Source organism: Pipra filicauda, unplaced genomic scaffold (assembly GCF_003945595.2).
Source record: "Pipra filicauda isolate LSUMZ 115617 unplaced genomic scaffold, ASM394559v2 scaffold100_size2392355_pilon, whole genome shotgun sequence".
In the NCBI taxonomy this organism is placed as follows: Eukaryota; Metazoa; Chordata; class Aves; order Passeriformes; family Pipridae; genus Pipra; species Pipra filicauda.
In genome coordinates, this window is record NW_024103441.1 from 64,610 (window position 1) to 85,011 (window position 20,402).

The following is a 20,402-nucleotide window of genomic DNA, read 5'->3' on the forward strand; positions in this document are numbered from 1 at the left end:
CCGGGGGTACCTGTGTGTTCCCTTACTTCACACCATTCTTTAAGAGGGATTTTACTTTCCAATACTCCTCGTTTTCCCCTTCCAGAGCTCTCACATGGCCATGATTGATGCTCTGATGATGGCCTACACCGTGGAGATGATCAGCATCGAGAAGGTGGTGGCGAGTGTCAAGCGCTTCTCTACATTCAGTGCCTCGAAAGAACTGCCCTATGATTTGGAGGATGCAATGGTTTTCTGGATTAACAAGGTAATATTTACTTTGGGGAAAGCATGCCTGTCTCTTATTGTCACTTTTCAGATATTGAAAATTATTCTGATGAGTGTCTTCCTTCCGTCTTTCTCACCGGTGCATTTCCTGTCACCTTTGTCCACTTTTGCAGTTCCTTTTTCGTAGGCATGAGTAAAGCTGGTAAATTTTAAAATAAGGAAGATAATTAGGAACTAAGTTAGGAAGACTGTAGAAATTGGGTTCTTTATTTTCAGACTGTGAGGTGGGGTTTTTTTGGTTGTTTTTTTTAGGTGAAGGATTGTTTCATGTTAAATAACAGGGTGCAGTTAATTCTAACCAGCTTGAACACATTCACCAGAAATACTGAAACTTTTCCAAGGGCAGCAGTTAAGTTACTGTAACCCTTTTGAGTGACACCAGAGTCACATTCCAAGGGGAATGTCTCCTTGCAAACCCAGGATTCCCTAGTAGTGATTACAGCTACTGTTAATAGAGAATTGCTCTAGAAAACTGTTGCAACTTGTTATTCTGTGAAGTTTTAATGTTTATAGAATGGATTGACCATTCCATGGGAGGAAGAACACTTGACTTGTGGAAACATATTCAGATGTATTTTAATATACTTTCTATGTAATGTCCTTTTAGGTGAACCTTAAAATGAGAGAGATAACAGAGAAAGAGATTAAATTAAAACAGCAACTAATGGAAAGTCCAGGACACCAAAAGGTAAAACAAATTTGTCTTCAGTCTTGATATTGTGTGTTGATGATGAATGGATTTAAATATCAGTATTTTCTTTGTCAGAGAAATGTGAGGGCTCCAGTCCTCAAAACTCCTGAGGTTTTGTGCATCCAGTTTGTTTTATCTCTGTCATCAGTGCCCTTCCTTCCTTACCTTTGGAGCCCACTGGTATCTTCTGACTTTCCTTTAAGTTTCAGTTGGATGAAAACAGCTTGTTTCAACTTAAAATAACTTGTATCAACTGTACATGGGTAAATGTGACTCAGCTTTCACAGCACAAAACATATATTATATATTTTGAAAGCTTTTGGGGCGTATTTTTTTTTGCATGGGTTATTTGTCTAATGTATATTCAGAGACTTATTCAGGTTCTGTCCAGTAAGGATACTCTTGGCATTCAAATGTTACATGTGTGTGTTTGTAGTTTTTTCCAGCTTTTCCCCTTGAAATTATATCACAATGCACTAATATTGCAAAATATAGCACACTTTCATTTCTGGAGAATGTCAAACATAATGTCTGTCAGCTCTCTGAGCTCCCAATTTATGATTTCATAAATTATAAATAGTATGTTCTTTCCTCAAATTGGCATTGCTGGGCAAAGGGGATCAAAGTGTGACATTTGAACAAGGCACAATTGTTTAATTTTCATGTTAGTGCCTTTTATGGAAAATAATATCCTTCAAAAATAAGGAGCTAAAGAGCTGTTTAATTTACAAGCTGATGCATTGTCTGAAGGATCCCTTTAATTATTTGACTCTATTGACTCTTGGGACTCATTTTTAATATCTTTAAATCTAAATTTCTAGGCTACAACCCCTCTAAAATATGAAAGTGTTTATTGCTGAAGTGCATTTAAGTATTACTGCTTTTAACTTGCATTGCTGATGTTCCTTTCCTATTCCCACGTTCCTTTCCTTGCTTCCTGAGCAGTCTCCTTCCAAATGGTATTGGAAATTAGTACCTGTAAGTGAACTACTTTTACACCAGTTGTCATCCACAAAACCATGGCTTTTTGAACTTCCTCAGAGTGTTTGCTTCCATTAAAATGCTTCTTAGCTGCTCTTTGAAAAACACCTTTTTTTTTTTTTAATTTTTTGGTGAGCTTTTGGGTCATCAGGCTTTGCTTCCATGACACGCTTTTTGCATACTGTACAGCATCCAGCATAATCACAGCATCCCCAAATTGCTTCCACACTGCAGGAGGGAGGGAGGGAGATGGAGCAGCAGCAGGAAAACTCTGGAGAATGAACAGTTGGAATATTTGTATTTTTGTTGGAAGTAGGGAACTGATCCCAGCACGGAGGTGAGGGCAAAGCTGGGCGGCTTAAATGGCTGTTGAATCTTGGAATCCACAAAGATACTCAGATGTTTGTACTTAAATAATGCTCCTACACTGCTCTTGCACCTCAATCTGTCAGGACCAGAGCTCTGTTATTCCTTGGGATGGGGTTGGGAGGTTGGACAGACCACTTTGGATCCCGTGTGACACTTGCCCAGTTAATGAGCCTGAGCTGGCAGATGGGAGGGGAGACAGTTTGCATATTGGAACAAAATGCTTGTTTTTCTTGATGCTGAAATGTGAAAGTGGAATATCAATTCCACTCTTTAAAAAAAAAAATCCCACTCCATAAAAAAAATACCAACATTGTACTTGTGGTATAAAATCCTGCTTTGTTCTGTCGGAGTGTTTCGGGTTTATTTTAACTTGCAGAGGTTTTCCTTTGTTCCTTTGCTTTCCTGAGCTTTGATGCCCTTTCTCCTGCACTTGCAGGAGTTGGTGTTGCTCATTTTCCCTCTGGGGAGATGGGAGTTGTTGTCTCAGTTGCTGATTCCTTGGAAAAGGCAGGTGTGATGGGGAATTTCCCTGTCCCTGTGACCTCTCTGCCTTCCCAGAGAGAGCTCAGTCCCACTGCTGCCTCCTAATCCTTTGTTTGAACCAAATATATGGGCTGCAGTAAAAATTTGAAATATCTTAAACCAAAGGTGTAAATAGAGGTTGTCTCACTGCTACAACTTAAATTAAACTGGTTTACTGGCAGATTTTGCAGTCTCCAAAAGTAGTTGTCAGATTCTGTCACTTCTGTATTTCTTTTTTATTTTGTGATTTGGGGCATTTTTAATATAGAGTTGTCTCTATTTCAGTAGCACCATTTCTGCCCTTTAATGCATACAAATGTCATTAATTGTGTGCATGGGCAGGAGGGGAACAAACCACAAAACTCAACTTAGAATATGAGGAAGAATTCAGAGTTTTCAGTATAAAAGACTGAATGGTTAAGAGAATAATAGTTGAGCAAAAACCAAGGAATTAAATTAAATCCATAAAAACCCTCTTTGATAAATTGGTGGGTTTTTTCACCAAAGCTACAAGAAACAAGGAATTCTTAGAGATTTTACTTCTCAGTGTTGACTGCAGTTGGTTTAAATTCTATTTAAGCCTATTAGAAAAGAACTATTTTTATCTACTTTAAACATAGGAGGAATTAAAGTTTCAAAAGAATTTCTGAAGTGTTTTTTTTTTTAATATCCTTACTCCCAGTGGCTAAATGCTGACCCTTTTAAGCTAACCAGTTCACCTGAGTGTGCACACTTATTTTCCCAGGCTGAGGGACCACATTCCCAGTGCATAATGGATGTTGCTGATGCCTTTGATTTGTTTTGTTGTTTGAATAACCACCATCCTATATCTCACTGTTTCTCTCTGTGTAAGCCTGATCTGATGCATGCCATATCACACTGCATGCTGGAACCAGTGGAGTATGCTCGTGTGGTACAGTATGATTCCCATTCCATTCCATATTCATGGAGTGCTCCAGGCTGGGGAAAAAGATAATTTGCACCTGGTAAAAGGACAGGAAAAAAAACCAGCATTAAATACAGAGAAAGCTTTGAGTTCCTTGGGAAACTTAACTTATATTTATGCAAAACAAAGAAATGAACCTGGTTCTTACTCCTCCAAGCGATCTTCATTCCTCTGAACAGATTTTTTCACAGCCTGAGCCATCCTGAGTTGACACATAGGAGTGTGTGTGTGTATCTAGAGAGCTTTCCCAGGTTGGCTTGGAAAAGGGTAGGATGCCATTGGTAAAATCCAGCTCTCCTCTGATGGTTAAATACATGATTGGTGTATCTGCACATCAGACAGGACGGGGGGTTAAATGCTGGGTGTTATTAATGCCCTGAAGTGCCAGAGGGCTGTTTTTACAGCACTGACAGGGGTTCCTGCCAGTTGTTGTGCTCCTGCTGTCCCATTGCTTTGCTGCTCAGCCAGACACAGCCTCCAGTGCAGTGCAGTGTGTGGGTGATTTAGGAATTAGCAACCCTGCAACTTCTCTTGCAAGAACTGCAAGAGGCAATGCCAAGATCTGTTCCTCAGCTGAGTGGCTTTAGCAGCTCCAGACCCCCCGAGGGCCGGGGGTGGTTTGCCAAAGAATTTGATTCTGATTTGTGGTAAATCATGGAGAGTTTTGCTGTTCACATCAAGCCCTCCTTGCTCCTCTCTCTGACCATTTTGGAAAAGGCCATGGGTTTTATTTTTGTCTGCTTTGCCGTGTTCTGATTCTCTCTGAGACAACTTTGCTGTCCGTGGACGTGGGTAATGTATGAGAGATCACCAGCTCATCTGAATTATTTTTTGCTGTGTTTTGGTTTGGTTTGCCCAAGCTTTAAGTGTTTTCATGTAGTTATCCATGTCTCTTTCTTTGGATCTGCTGCTTTCATGCATCTGTGGGGAAGGATTTTGACTTCAATTGGTTATAATGAATTACAATGTGTGAATGAAGTGAGGAATCCAGCAGCATGGATTGCTCCTAGACACGAGGAGACTGAATGTAGATGAGCAACCTGGTCTAGTGGAAGGTTCCCTGCCCATTGCAGGGCCTTGGACTGGATGACCTTAAGGTCCCTTCCAACCCAAACCATTCTAGGATTAAAAGGAAGCACCATATTCCTCAGAATTGGCTTCCAGGGAGAGAAAAGCACACCCTTGTCAACTGGTTTGATTGGAGCAGATGCTATAAGGGATCCACTGAAAAGAGGTTTCAATGCTTAACAAAAATGCCTTTTTTTGGCCTTTTTTTCTCTTGTTTTTTTGCATCTTCAGCATCATGTGAACCCCTGTTTTCTCTTGGTAGGTGCGTTACCGACGGGACCATCTCTCCAGCAGACAATTACCTTACTTCCCCTTGCTGGAGGATCTGATGAAGGATGGCAGTGATGGTGCTGCTCTTCTAGCTGTGATACACTATTATTGTCCAGAGCAAATGAAACTGGATGGTATGTAAAATAAAAGTTTCCAGGGGGAAAAAAAATAATTAAATCTTTGAAAGCTGAACTAGAAATACATTATCAAATAAAAATGCAACACAGTAGGTAGTGGAAGTCAGAGTCAAATCACATATAGAATCTGCATCAGTTTTTTTACTTAGTGTATTTAGAAGACTGTGCCCTGTATATTATGAGCTACAAAAATAATCCTTTCTTTTATAGATTTGGGTGAGATGGCTTTCTTTGCTCAAATAACTGAGCTGGTTTTTAATAGGCCAAAAAAAAAGGAACACACATGTCCACTAGTGTTAGCTGATAGTTCTCCTGTTTTTCTGTAGGAGTGCATAGCTTGACATTTTAAAATGTAGATTTTAAAATAGTTCCTCCCAGTCTTCAGCAATTGTTACTCTCAGCATTGCAAACATGTGTTCTCTTCCCCAGAAACTGTGGGTTTTTTTTTTAATAATTCGTTTTCCTTCTTGCATTCACTTCTTCAGATCAACATTTTGTGTTGGTTTTTAAATTCCCACATATGTTGTACCTTGCAGAGCTCCCGGGTGTTTTCAGGAGGGTGAATCCCAGGAGTAACATTTTGTTAGATGCAAATCAAGATGTCTGGTTTTAATTGCTTCTGTATTTTGTCATCCTCTGTGTTCTCTGCCATAATTTCCTCCTCCCTCTCCCCTTCCCAGATATCTGTTTGAAGGAGGTGACATCAATTGCAGACAGCCTCTATAACATCCAACTTCTGAGAGAATTCTCAAATGAGTACCTGAACAAATGCTTTTACCTCACCTTGGAGGACATGCTGTATGCTCCTTTGGTTTTGAAGGTAAGAAACATAGCAAAGGACATCTCTTTCAATAAAATAGGGGTAAATCAGGAGTGTTTTGTTATTGTGAGGTGTAATTTCCCTTCTTCTCTGTTCCAGCCTAACGTCATGGTGTTCATTGCAGAACTCTTCTGGTGGTTTGAGAATGTCAAACCAGACTTTGTCCAACCCAGAGATATTCAGGAAATAAAAGATGGTAAGTTTTTAACCCTTGATAAATGTTAGTATGTTACTTAAAAAATACTTATAATGCAATGAAACTGTTGCCTGGTGATGTTTCCTTCAAAACTTGCTTTCTACCCGAAGTTTATTCATGCTGGGGTTCTTTGAAAGCAGTAAAAACAGAAGGAAAGTTAGTCTTACATCCACTTGAGTTCTAATTTTTTTGAATGGGTAATTTTTGAACAGGTAAAATTTTCCTCTGAACCCACTACTTAATTATTTATTTGAAACTTTGTTCCCATTAAGGTCACTAGAAAATACACATTTTTAATACTCGCGGTTTTATTTTAGCGTTGTGTTGTAAGGTTTGCTCTCCAATATACTGCAATTTGAAAGCTTCCTGTCCTGTTTTGTCATTTTAATGGCCGGTGTGAGTTGTAAATAATGTAAATGAATGTTGTAAAAATATGTCCCAGTCAAAGCAGTGATGCAGCAGAAGAGCAGCCGCCCCCCTGTCCCCATCTCCAACGCCACCAAGCGCAGTTTCATGGCCAGTCCTGCCAGTCCCAGCCCAGCAGAGCTGCAGCCCTCGGCCCAGACAGCCCCTGAGGCCTGCAGCAGGTACTACCTGCACCCCGAGGAGCCTGAGTACCTGTAAGTGTGTCCTCATGCTGTTTGAGCTTCAATTTATCTTCAATTCCTGCCTCGTGTTGTCGTTTTGCTGCAAACTGAGCGGATTTGAGTTGCAGTCGGTCTTTAAAACAGTCTCAGTTCTCAAGTTCACAGAAACACTTTACACTGTTGTTCTTTGGCCAATGCCAATAAGCCCCTGCAGGTGCCTGGCAGAAGCTCTTAGTCTGGCTTCTGGTTTGGAAAAAACGGGAAATATTAAAACTGGGTTGGATATTAGGAAGAAATTCTTCCCTGTGAGGGTGGGGAGGCCCTGGCACAGGTTGCCCAGAGAAGCTGTGGCTGCCCCATCTCTGGAAGTGTCCAAGGCCAGGTTAGATGGGGCTTGGAGCAACCTGGGACAGTGGAAGGTGTCCCTGCTCATGGCAGGGGGTGGAACTGGATGATCTTTAAGATCCCTTCCAACCCAAACCAGTCTGTGATTCCATGAAAACAAACCTGATCTGATGTGCAGGAAGGTTAATGACAAGGTTTTTCAGCTCACCTAAATTTGGTGGCAACCAAGAAGTTATTTCAGCCTTTGTCTCTAATTTGCTATTTACATAAGCAACATTTTAAATATAATGTGTTCAGAAACTTAGTTTAATGTCTGGTAATAGGTTTACCTTTGTATAGTTACATGTGAAAACCTTTTCTTCTCTTCAAGTAACTTCTTTAAAATTAAAGATACATTATTATGTTTTAAAGAGGATGTAAGTAACTATTACCAGTTGTAACTTCATAACTATATAATTTTTCTCATTATAGAAAAAAAATCTTGTAGTAATGAATTTTTGCTTTTCTGAATCAGTGGCAAAGGAGGAAGCCCTGCCTTTAGTCCTTCCCATCCACTGCTCCCTTTGAGGCAAAAGCAACAAAAATCTTTACAGGGAGAAGACAGCCCTGGTAAGTCCACCTTGAATTTGTGTTTCAACTCTGAGTGACCATCGATGTCAATAAAATAATAAAAATAGAAGCTCATTTATGTGGGTGATTTAAAGTCAAATTAAACTGCAGTCACCCAAGTGGTGAGAATGTTGAGTCTGAGTAAATCATCTTTGTTTGCATTAAAAGATTGCCAAGATCTTTTAAGAAACTTACTGGATTTTAATTTTTTTAGGCTTTGACTGTGTCTGTGGTTGCAGCTGCAGCAAATCTGTTTGCTGCTGCCATCTGTTGGGGAAGGAGTCAGTCCTGTTATTGTGTTTGCTGGTAAATAATGTGAGAGTGCTTGTCTAAAGACCATTTTAAAACTGTTGTCAATTCACAAACCGTTTCAGGGCAGCGGCATCGTTCGAATTCTCTGACCCGCGTGGACGGGCAGCCACGAGGGGCAGTTCTTGCGTGGCCAGAGAAGAAACCCAGGTAAGAGAGGCATTTAGGTATTACAGTATTGCCCAAGGACATAATCTGATTGTAGTACTGTGGTATCACTGCCTTAGAACTGGACTGACAGCCACTTAATTTTGATTTTTGTTTTCTTTTAATGTACGTTTTCAGAGCTGACTGATTTTAGATTTGTATTGAAAATCCGTCAGACGTGATTTTCAGGAAGCGCTCTTGAAAGTGGAAATATCTGAAGTTGCTGCCTGGTGTTGCTGCCTGTGTCACTTCACACAGGATGCATTTTTAAAATAAAGCAAAAATTTTAGCTCTCTGAATCATGATCTTTAATTCAACAAATTATAACTTGTTGGGCTTGAGTGTCAGCAGACTGTTCTTATCTTTTCTAGGCCTCTGTCTCAGCCAACACCGTTTGCTCTTCATCATTCTGCCAGCACTGATGTGGACCCCGGGTCTGGTGACAGCATCAGCCTGGCCAGATCCATCAGCAAGGACAGCCTGGCTTCAAACATTGTCAATGTAACCCCAAAAAATCAGCCCCACCCTCCGGCAGTGAAAGCCAACGGGAAGAGCTTGCTGAACAACGTGGAGATGGAGGATGAAGATGAAGAGCTCATTGCAATTATCAGATCTGAGGAGAGGCCAAACCGTGGTGACCTGGAGGTGCAGAACCCACCAGCCAGGGTGCCCAGCATAGTGACATCAGCCTGGTCCCCAAAAACCAACAGCGACACCTCGGACAGCAAAGCAGAGAGCTTTTACCTGGAGCCCTTAATGCCTGCGGTTCTGAAACCAGCCAAGGAAAAACAGATCATCAACAAGGAGGATGAGTGTGGGGAGGGGAAACAAAGGAGTTTTGTAACCAAGAGGTTAAATGAAGGACACTTGCCTTTGGGCCGCAAGAAAGCGCCGAGCAGTCATGGTGAGCACGACCTCAATAGGACTTTTACTCCCATTTCTAGCTCTGATTTCACTCCAACTGCAGATCCCAGTACTGCAGATCCAGTGGCCCTGGGGGAAGCAGGTTTAGAAGCTTCCAGACCTTTGGCCAGTAGCAGTTTAGATCCTTCCTCTCAGGAGGTATCCACTGGAGGATTCTTTCTTCATGCTGCTAAACCTGATGATGAGGTAACGAGCAAAGTCAATGTAAGTTATGTGAAAGGCCTCAGTTTGCACGGGCAGGACACGACCTGGACTATGGTGAGACAGGACTCGGAGTCGGATCTCTTGGACATGGAAGATGCTGAGCAGGATTTGGTGGCCATGGGTGACCATCCCATAGTCACTAAGTACATCGGAGAGGAAGAATCTGCAAAACTGCAAGAGGACATGAAGGTGAAGGAGCACGAGGACAAGGATGATGCCAGTGGGCGCTCCAGCCCCTGCCTGAGCACCATCTCCCAGGTGAGCAGCGTGTCCGTGGCCAGCGGGAGCGTCCGCATGACCAGCTTCGCTGAGCGGAAGCTGCAGAGGCTCAACAGCTACGAAACCAAGTCCAGCACGAGCAGCTCCCAGAAGACCACACCAGATGGGTCAGAGAGCTGCCCAGCACCACTGACCACGTGGAAACAGAAGCGAGAGCAAAGCCCCAGCAGACAGAACAAAGATAACGTTAATCTTTTGGCTTCGGAGTTGGTGCAGCTCCACATGCAGCTGGAAGAGAAACGCCGGGCCATAGAAGCTCAGAAGAAGAAGATGGAAGCCTTATCAGCAAGGCAGAGACTAAAGTTGGGCAAGGCAGCTTTCCTGCATGTTGTTAAAAAAGGGAAGTCTCCTGATGGCCCACAACCCCTTAAACCAGAACATTTTGCAAAAGAGTATGCTCGGCACAATGGGGAAGACTTAGATGAAGTTTCTTTGGGTTCCAAACCTGAGGAGTTTCTTGGGAAAGAGGAGGAGAGAGAAGAAATGCTCAGCGATTCTCAAGAAGTGGCAAAAGTCAAAATGCAGGAAAGCCTGGCTTTTGCTGAGCAACACAAACCAAAAGACTCTGCTGCTATACATGATCTGGAAAAGAGTAAAATTATTTCCGTCGCCCTCCTAGAAGACAACGTGACTGAGGTGGACATAAATGAATGTGATCTTTCTATTGAAAAACTGAATGAAACAATCAGCACCCTTCAGCAGGCCATCCTAAAGATTTCCCAGCAACAGGAGCTGCTTATGAAATCTCCAACAGTGCCATCACCAGGAACCAGAAGTAACTCTCAGGACCAAAAGGTAAAGCCTTCGATTCACTTTGTGGAGCCCCTGTCTCCAACTGGAATGAACAGTCTGCGGAAACCACCCCGGTTTGGCCAAGGGAGGACTCCTCGGTCAGGAAGACCAACTGATCTCAAAGTCCCTAAAGACAGACAGCAAAACTCAACACGAGTTAAAACCCCAACACCAAGTCTAGAAAACCTACCCCATTTAAGACCATTCCCACCCAACAGCTTGGCAAAGACACCCACGGAAGTCGGCTTGGAAGGGAGTCCTGACCTTGGAAGTGGCTCTCAAGAGAAGTGTTTCTTTGATACCTATAGACTTCATGACGAGAGCAATCAAAGGGCACTTGTCCTCTCCACCTCCAAAGATGCAAATATTCTGTCTGAAATGAGCCAGGAGGTGAACAACAGCTTCAAGGAAACAGGGCTGAATTCTTCCGATGGCTCGGGCAAAGAGAACGTCCCGGTGGAGGAGCCACTGAGGAGCAAGGCCAACCTCATTGAAGTGGACTTGTCTGACTTAAAAGCTCCAGATGAAGGAGAACTTGAAAACCAGGACAGCTCCACGGATCTGATCAGTGAAGGTGATCAGAAGTCTGGTGTGGGCTTTTTCTTCAAGGTAAATATGTTACCTCTCTCTCTTTGGTTGCTGTTCCTCACCCAGCACAAGGCCTGTTGTTGCCCACTTCATTCTGGTGGAACACTGCACACACTGGTTGCAATATTTGGATATAAAAAAAGCTGCATTGGAAAACAATTACTTGTGGAAAAAGAAGTTGTTGACTCAATGTATGAAATCCTGGTGCTTTTTCACTTTACTAGGAACCAGAAATAACCTTGATTTTCTTCTCTTTCCTTGAGTTCTTTTTTCTGTCTGAGAGACAGAAAACATGTTGTAAATACTTGAAAAAAAAAAGAATCACAGAATGCAAGGGAGGAATTTACCATTTTGAAATCTCAGCATCCCGTGAACCTGTTTCAGCTGAAAGAAAACATTCTGACAGAACACAGGTATCCAGTCAAAGCCTGCTGAGCAGACTGAGGCACTTGTCAGGGAGCTGGGAGGCTGAACTAGCGATTTTTTTTGGCATTTGCACCCAAATTTCTCTGATTTTGAGCAGCCTGAAAGTCAAGGGCTCTAATGGAGGATTTACTTGTACGGCTCTAGATGCAAGCAAATGAAAAATTAGAATCTTCAGTGGAAGAAATGCCTGGTTTTCATGCAGCTTTTGGTTTTGTCCTGTAATGGCTCATGATGAATAAGTATTAAATTTAAATAATTATTCTGATTTCACACCTGAATCTGGCTTGGGGAAGGGTTGTTGTTAAGCTGTTGTGGTTTTAGTACAGTGGTATTTCTTACATTGGATGTTCTTTAAATAATATTTCTGCTCCTTCCACTGAGGTCAGAACTGCTCTCAGAACATTTAATGTCTTAATTTGTCCTTAGCAGTGATCATTGTAAATACCCCAAATGTGCTGACATGATGATGCTTTTCATTTCTCTTTCAAGAAGGTCAAACTAGGCTGTCTCAATCTCAGTGAATTGAACTTCTGGGTTTTATTTATAATGTGATTAAAGTTGACTCATTATGATTCCACTGGGCTATCTGTGCCATCCATCCCGGCCCACGTGATAGTTGCATTGTACTTTGCAGTCCTAGAAGGTTTTGTGATCTTTAAACATGCTTAAAAACAAGTCAGAGTAAGATGAGCCTCTTTTTTTTCTCCTCACAGCCTTAATGGAACACTGAAAATGTCTCTTAAATTCTTCTTGAGCAACGAAAGGTTCTGTGTAAAGATTTCCAAAAGTAGTAGCTTATGTTTGATGAGGATTCCAGGGAGATTTGAGGAAATCCTGTGCTGTCCAGCTTCACATATTGTCTTCTGTTCCCTAAAACTCTGCATCCCTTTGGATTTTGCAGGATGAGCAGAAGGCAGAGGATGAGTTGGCCAAGAAACGCGCGGCGTTCCTGCTGAAGCAGCAGCGCAAAGCCGAGGAGGCTCGGATCCGGAAACAGCAGCTGGAGGCTGAGGTGGAACAGAAAAGAGATGAAGCTCGGTAATGATACTTAGAAAAGAATATTTCTTTTTATCTTTAGGATGAGGAAACTGTTACACGTTGAATATTCCGGTGTGTTTGCTTTGCAGTCGCAAAGCTGAGGAGGACCGGATACGGAAAGAGGAGGAGAAGGCTCGAAGGGAACTTATCAAGCAGGAATATCTAAGGAAAAAACAGCAGCAAATCTTGGAGGAGCAAGGGCTTGGAAAGCCCAAATCAAAGCCCAAAAAACCCAGGCCGAAGTCGGTCCATCGTGAAGAGTCTTACAGTGATTCAGGGACGAAGTGTTCTTCCACACGTAAGGCTCTGGGGTTGTTTGCTCTCACCGAGTCTCCAGATGTGCTCTAACAGAACGTACCTGACACTTTCTCTTCTGTTTTGCAGCTGATAATTTGAGCAGTGCTCAGTCTGGTTCCAGTCTGTCTTTGGCCTCAGCAGCAACAACTGAGCCTGAAAGTGTTCACTCCGGTGGCACCCCCTCGCAGAGGTACAGCCAGGCTGCGCTTCAGTCCTTGCTTCCTGTGCTAGGGAGTAGTGTTGGGCTTCAGTGCTGTTTGCTGCAGCTCACTGGCACAGAGCCACACAGTGATTGGTGAATTCATCTATTTTATGTGGCTGCCAACCCCAGTGTTCTGTACAGACTTGCAATTTTGTTCTGTTTTCTCCCAGAGGAGTCAGAGCTTTGCTTTGATACCTTGCAGGGAGAATCAGACTCTTCTGGGGAGGATAAGGGAGAATAACCTGTTCCAGTCAGGGCCAGCAGCTGCTGAGTTAATGTGAGATTAGAGGGACAAACCCCAAAATCTTGGCATATAATTTTTTATTTATCTCCCTCCCAGAGTTGAATCAATGGAGTCCTTACCCATTCTGAGCAGAAATCCCAGCAGGAACACAGAGAGAGACTGGGAAAACGCTTCCACAGCTTCTTCTATTGCTTCAGTGGCAGAATACACAGGTACCTGGTTTGTTTGTTTGTTTGTTATGAATCCCAGGTCAGAAAACCCTGTGGTGTGTTTGATGTGACTGTTACTTGTGAGGAGTTGCCAGGTGTATTTTGTTCTGTTTAATATCTCTAAAAGTCAATCATTCTGGAAAAAAACAAGGGTCTTTTTCAGTATGAATGAAAATGTTAATGTTCATAGATGCAGGACAAATAATTTTTACTTGTTTATCTTCCCTAGGTCCAAAATTATTTAAGGAACCCAGCAGCAAATCCAACAAGCCTATCATTCACAATGCTATATCTCACTGCTGTCTTGCTGGAAAAGTGAATGAACCACATAAGAATTCAATATTAGAGGTAAACACGAAAATTATTAATGCACTCACAATCAAATGTGTCTGTAATGCTAATTCTGTAATCCCACTGGTGTGTTGTATGAATTTAATTTCTTAAAAAATGCCTGTACTGGAGGATCCTTTACTTCCCATGACTGTGGGCCTTGTGGAAAACACGATCCCGTATTTACAGTTCCCCTTGTAAGTTTATAAAAGGACCGAAAATCAGAGTTACTGAGAACAGCCATTTAGCTCTAAGTGCAAGCTTGAAGCTGGGCATAATGTGGGAATTTTCCTCATTTTTTTTTTTTTTTTTTTTTAATGCAGGAACTAGAAAAATGTGATGCCAACCACTACATCATTCTGTTCCGCGACGCCGGCTGCCAGTTCCGAGCACTTTACTGCTACTACCCCGACACGGAGGAGATCTACAAGCTGACAGGAACGGGGCCAAAGAGCATCACCAAGAAGATGATTGACAAACTCTATAAGTACAGCTCGGACAGAAAACAGTTTAACGTGATTCCAGCCAAAACCATGTCGGTGAGCGTGGACGCCCTGACCATCCACAACCACTTGTGGCAGGCCAAGCGACCCGCGGTGCCAAAGAAGAGCCAGACTCGGAAATGACAGGGCGGGATCTGCTGGGGACAAGGATCTGCTCGCTTGGGATGGCGGCAAGAGAAGACGTGTTTACCATTTTCCTCCCGTCTGGTATGAGATGTGCAGAACCACAAACACTTTTTAAGAAGCTTCGGGACAGAAACCGTGGGTGCGAGTTCTCGAGGATGAAGGAACGTTTGCCAGTGTTTTTTTTATGAATGATCAATCTGCTGTTACACCCAATGCTATAACTACTGTGGCTTTCGGCTGACGAGGGACTGTGCATGTAGCAAGATCTTTAACAAGTGGATTTCCTTTTACTTGAAGCTTTTCATCGGTACAAATTGGGAATAATTTAATTCTCTCTCCTCTCCACCTCATTCCCTCCTTTTTTTCCTGTCCTTCTCAAAAGTTGGCGAGCTCCAAACTCCGGTAGGAGGGTTGAACAGATCTCGGGTGAAGTGCTTTGGGTTTGGTTTGGTTGGTTGTTTTTTTTTTTAAACAGTCTTTAGGGAAATCTTCCTTTCAGACTTTTTTGGAGGAACTGTTTAATACATCCAGTTGTTGTACTGTATCTACTGCCAACGTTAAGTCCAGCTCTCAGATTTCTGGAAAAAAAAAAAAAAAAAAAAAAAAAAAAGCCCCAACTCGTGCTGCTCAGAACAGAGTTTACTTGCAGTATCTGTTTAGGATAAGCATTGCAAGGATTGCAAAAGCCAGTCTTTTTCTAAAAAAAAAAAAATAATAAAATAATTGTTACAGATGTAAAGATCTCTGGAATACAATCATGAAGAGGCATAACAGGTGCTATAGCTGGAACGTGCCTGACTGCAACTTAAGGCAATGCAGCACAGTGGTTACTGATTTCAGTTTCAGGTAGTGTCCTAAAGATTTGTTTGCTTTAATAAAGGTGGATTCTGGTAGGTATAGAACATTTCCACTCTGAGCACGCTACTCCTGTACGATGGTGCACTTAATGATCACAGATTTTAATGTTTTTATTACATCATGAAATGTAATTCTACTTTCTTTGTCCTGTCTTTATTCTGAATGAGCAGCATGCTCTACAATGAAGAGTGTGTTATGTTTTTTATTTTGGGTGATATATTAATATATATTGATTTGTTTTTCTCATTTGAAAACAATTTTTAAACAGAGACATTTGCATTTGTTTCAAAAGCCCAAATAAGTCGAATGGCTTGGATTTCTTTTCATGTTGAAATATTAAATCTTGAGTTATGACCTTAAAAGTCTTTGTGTTTCAGCAGATTAAATTTTTGTCTGTGGTAACAGGGTATATTTGCAGTTCCTTTTTTTTTATTATTTTTTTTCTCTCTCTTTTTTTTTTTTTTTTTTTTTTTTATTTTTAATCCTCCCATGTCTCATCCTTGCCCCCAGCTGGTTTCCAAGTAGGTTCCTGTAGCAATTCCCTAATTTAATCTGCTCCTCCGTGGGTGCGACACGTCCGCCTGTGGGGTCAGGGAGGTTCTGGCTTTGGTTTGCACATGTTTACTTTTATTTGAAGTGTTACTTGAATCCAGGTCTCTGGAGTGCAAAAGGCCCTGCACCATCCTCGAGACGAGCTCTGAACTCCAGACAGTGTAATTATGAACCCCTGAGATAATGGAATTACAGAGTTCTGTACATGGTGGGAATTAGGGTACGGAATGAAGGGCTGGGTAGGTAGGGCAAAGGGAAGGTCTTCCAGTGTGGTCTCTCCATGGTTTTTCCCCCCTTCCAGTACTCCCTGACTAGGCTGCTGCAACTTTGTAAATGATGTTGGATAGTTTGCTGCTTGTAAATAATTAAAAGGCTTTATGGTTTCTAAAGTGCTGAGTATTAAACACCGTCATGAGTGTAACTTTTGTTACCATGCTTTCCATGCTTGTGCTTTATTTCTCACTGTTTGATATTATAAACCATATTTATTTTATGAAACACTGAAATTTAATAAAAATCATTAACTGATTTCCCTTTTTATTTCATGTGTACTTTTGTTGGTGTGACACTTCATCCCCTCAAAGAACTAATAATGCTTTAAAGATGTGCTGTTCTGTTCAGTAAAGCTTCACCTGGGAGGAGCTTTAATAACTTTATGACCAGAGCTTATTTCTCCTGGCCCTGCTTGCAGTGTGCAAGAACTGGAACAAAAAAAAGGCTTTCAGAAAACTGGGAAGTAGTTTTAGGGGTTTATTTCCTTGTAAGGATTTATTTCATCAATCTTCAGACTCTTGAATTTGGCTGCTGGTGTTTGATCTGTGTCAGTGGCAGAATTTTGGTGATTTTCAAAGTGACTCAATTACCTAAAATTTAATCTTGAGTTTTAATTTATTTATCAAAAAAACCCCCCATTAATCTGAAATACCTTGGCAAGGAATAAAATGTATTAGTCTGAACACAGGGAGAGAGAGAGGAGCTTGTAAGAACAGGATAGAATTTGTGGGTGAATGTGCAGGGAATGTGGAGGCAAACAGTGTTTTGTGGAAGGGAGAATGATGTATTTTCCTACAGAAAGTTTTTGGATAATTCCAAATTTCCACTTGAGGGTGTGTTCACTGCTGGGTGTCAGCTCAGGGGAAAACGTGGTTGTAGGACTGTGACTCCAGAGCTTTGTTAGTGCTGATTTTGGGGTTGATTTTATGGAATTCTGAAGGCAGAGGATTTCTGACTGTGGCTTCAGTGACATCATACTCAGTCCCTCACTTTAATGACTGAAAAAACCACGTGTAGGAATAATGAGGTGATCTGTGCCCCAGGGGAGAATTGTGGTGATTTGCTGATGTCACTGCTGAGAACACAGGATTTTGTCCTTCCAGAGCCACTGGAGAGCAGAGTGTAAATAAAATCCCCTGACAGTGAAATGGGTGGGAATTACCTGTTCCCTCCCTGGAGAAACAGAATTATCAGCTGTAGATAAATAGAATTAATTGGGTGACTTGCAGCTTAAGCTGTTTGTTGAGCTTGGTTTTCCCCAGGATTAGTTGGAGCCAGGGGTTGTTCCCTCGGGATAAAAAACCAGCTTCCAGCTGCTCCCAGAGGTTCTGGTTGTGCTTCCTGCAGGAGCAGAAAGTGGGAGCTCTGCCTCTGACCTCTCTTGATTTTTTTTGTATTAGTTTCTCCCACATAACAAAGACAAGAATGTACATCTTTAAAGTGCTTTTAAGTGCAATTTCTTTTTCTCAAGCTCTCATCCATCAGTCTGTGTGTTCCACGTGCTCTTTGTGTTTGTAGTTGACGTGTCCTTGTCTCATTTTCATCCTGCTCTGCTGGAGGAAGAGTTCAAGAATAATCTTAATTTGGAAAAGATTGCCTTATTTTTAACACCTTAATAAAGCTACAGTGGGGCTGTTGGAAAGGTTGAGTGTGCAAAGAAAATAAATCTGATTTTTGTCCTCACTGCACTGGGGAGTTGAGTGTAGAAATCTGGAGTTTTCACTTCCTACAACCTGTTTAAAGCTGTAATTTAAAGTAAAAATAACATGAATGAGCTCTCAGGACTTAAATTTGCTTTTTCATTTGCTTTTTCCCTCCAACAAATCTTCAGAACTGATCACAGGGGCAGTGTCAGAACACCTCAACCCCCCCCAAATTAAATATTTTATTTAATTTATTGTTTAAACAAGACGTGTCATCTTCCCTCTGGACTGTCCTGGAATTTGGTACCTGCTGACCACACCTGGAATGCACCACTCCTTAGGGATGTGGATTGTTATTATTTTATTAACTTTATTTATTTTATTAGCTTTATTAACTGGTTTGCAGTTAATTAGGGGTTCAAATGGAATTCATTGTAAGCAGGTGAGGGGGATGCAGGGGGTGAGTCCCAGGGTATGATTTTGGGGCTCAGGATCTGCCAAATCTGCAAATTCAGCCTTTGCATGAAGGACATCACTCCAGAAAGAAGATTTTGGGGAGATTTTTATACCATTTTTTTGCTGCAGAACTGAAGAAAGCTCTGAAGGATTTTGGGGGAGGGTGTTTTTCTGTGCTTCTGGTAAGTGAAAACTTTTATAGAACCTTCTCCAGGCCAGTTGGAAATGGGGATATTCCCATGGTCCACTCAGGTGTATTTTCAGATGTCTAAAATAAATCATTAAAGCCAAAAAATTGGAATTCTTGTCCCCAAGTTGAGCAGATGTTCTGTTGGTTAATTATATATACAAAACCTATTAAAAACAGGAGAAAAAAATTTATTTATTCTCACCTCTGTAATTATTTTGTTGTTACATTTATATGATGAGATATTTAAAATTTCCAGGGATGAATTTAGCTTTTTGCAGCAGCCAAAGTTGTATCATAAGAGACTGTCCACCGTGAGAGGGCACAACATGAAGCTTATTTTTGATTAATCCACCTCTCTCACATGCTTCAGGAACTAAGAAAATGGCGAATTTAACTTGTTTTTTGATAAAAAACACATAAATCTCCCACAAATCATCAGGACAAACACACCAGAATTACAGGAGGAACTTTCACACCATGAAAATAAATATATTCCCCAATTAATGTGAGATCACTGCTCAGACACTGGACTTCTCTTATTGTGTAGTAAGTAAAAAAAAAAATCATTTTTTTTCTTTTATTTTGTTTGGCAACATTGCCCATATAAAAATATAAAAAAAAGGAAAATATTTCCCTGAGGGTTCTGAGCTTTCTCTTGCAGGTGCTTTGAGGCTCGTTCTGGTTTTTGGGGGGGGTTGAAGATTTCCAGTTTCCAGTGAGAGTGTGAAAAGGTGCATTTTTTGCTCTTCTCTTCCAAGTGGTAACTTCAACTCTCCTTGGGAAAAAGAAACCAAATTTAAAAACCTTGGATGGGGAGATTCCTGCAGGGATGGGAAGATTCCTCCAGGAATGTCCCTTCTTGGGTGGAGGTCAAATTAAAAGAAAAGAAAAGAAATTAAAATGAAAACATTTCTTAATTAAAATGCTGCTTTTTGGGGTGTGTTTGATTTTTTTTTTTTTCCAGTTCATAAATGATCCCAAATCTCACAATCAGCTGTTCTTGTCCCCAGACAGAGAGTTCCTCAGTATTTGGAGAGAATAAGTGACAGAAATACAATTCAGTCCCTGAAATGATATTAAATATAATTGAATTACGTAAAACACAGCCTGGATGGCATAAAGATAAATTCCAGAAATGGAAAGACTCATTTTATGCCCTTTCCTTCCCTCTGAGTGCTCACCATGGGCACATTCCTGTTGTAAAAAATACAGGCTGAATTTATTTCCTTATCTGTGCCAAAGATAAATTTACTTTCATCTTGGTCTTGAAATCCTGTCAAGAGTTTTTTGCTCCATCCCTCTGAACTCGTTCAGAAAGAACATATTTATTTTAGGAGGGGGAGGAAAAAAAACCAACCAAACCTCTGGGGAAGTGTTTTAAACTGATTAAAAGGGATGATTAAAAATTCAATATACAGCATTTGTTCCTGTTCAAATGAGGCACTGGGAAGAAGGGGTTGAAGCAACCAAATCTCCCAGAATTACCTTGGCTTCGCGTGGAAACCTTGGCAGAGAAAATCCCCATTTCTTCCTGCTCTTTGTCTTCCAGGGAATAACTCGAAAAACCCAAATTTACAGCAAATTAATAATAAAAAAAAATCCTTCCCTGATTTGCTTTCCTTTTTATTTCCCAGCCCCATCAGCACCACAATTTTTAATGTAATTTTAGTAATATTTTACTAATGTAATTTTAGTAATATTTTTCTCTCACACAAGAAGTTTCCAGTGTTAGAAGCTTAATTTTTTTTCCTAGTTGGGGCAGAGTTTTAAATGGATTTTTTTTTCATTTTCCAGTGTTGTTTCCTCTTCTTTTACTGAGTCTGTTGCTGTGGAAGGCGAAGCAAGAGGAAAAGATGCAGCAAGATGAAGAACCCACTGCTGAGAAGCTCAGAAGGCCCTTTTGTACATTATATTAAATCCTGCTCTGCAGCCTGGAATGGGGTTTTATGCAGCAAGAGCTGCTGGTTGTGGTGTTAAAATTACCTGATTTGGGGTGCAATAATT

General features: G+C 41.2%; 1 protein-coding gene across 3 annotated transcripts in view; it reads left to right on the top strand.

Annotated features, from left to right (window-relative positions):
* CAMSAP1 (calmodulin regulated spectrin associated protein 1) overlaps positions 1–16,365 on the top strand; it is a 34,523-nt gene extending 18,158 nt beyond the window's left edge. For 2 of the 3 annotated variants that reach the window (XM_027741334.2, XM_027741332.2), the window contains exons 4-19: positions 86–247; positions 875–955; positions 1,904–1,936; positions 5,107–5,248; positions 5,932–6,071; positions 6,171–6,267; positions 6,710–6,887; positions 7,714–7,808; positions 8,183–8,267; positions 8,636–11,072; positions 12,379–12,515; positions 12,605–12,813; positions 12,900–13,002; positions 13,355–13,470; positions 13,697–13,815; positions 14,121–16,365. In XM_027741334.2, the coding sequence (XP_027597135.2) occupies positions 86–247; positions 875–955; positions 1,904–1,936; positions 5,107–5,248; positions 5,932–6,071; positions 6,171–6,267; positions 6,710–6,887; positions 7,714–7,808; positions 8,183–8,267; positions 8,636–11,072; positions 12,379–12,515; positions 12,605–12,813; positions 12,900–13,002; positions 13,355–13,470; positions 13,697–13,815; positions 14,121–14,423 (4,437 nt within the window). In that variant the 3' untranslated portion in view covers positions 14,424–16,365. The remainder of the gene's footprint in view (positions 1–85; positions 248–874; positions 956–1,903; positions 1,937–5,106; positions 5,249–5,931; positions 6,072–6,170; positions 6,268–6,709; positions 6,888–7,713; positions 7,809–8,182; positions 8,268–8,635; positions 11,073–12,378; positions 12,516–12,604; positions 12,814–12,899; positions 13,003–13,354; positions 13,471–13,696; positions 13,816–14,120) is intronic. The other variant, XM_027741331.2, reaches the window with a different exon arrangement.
* The last annotated feature ends 4,037 nt before the right edge of the window (positions 16,366–20,402 follow it).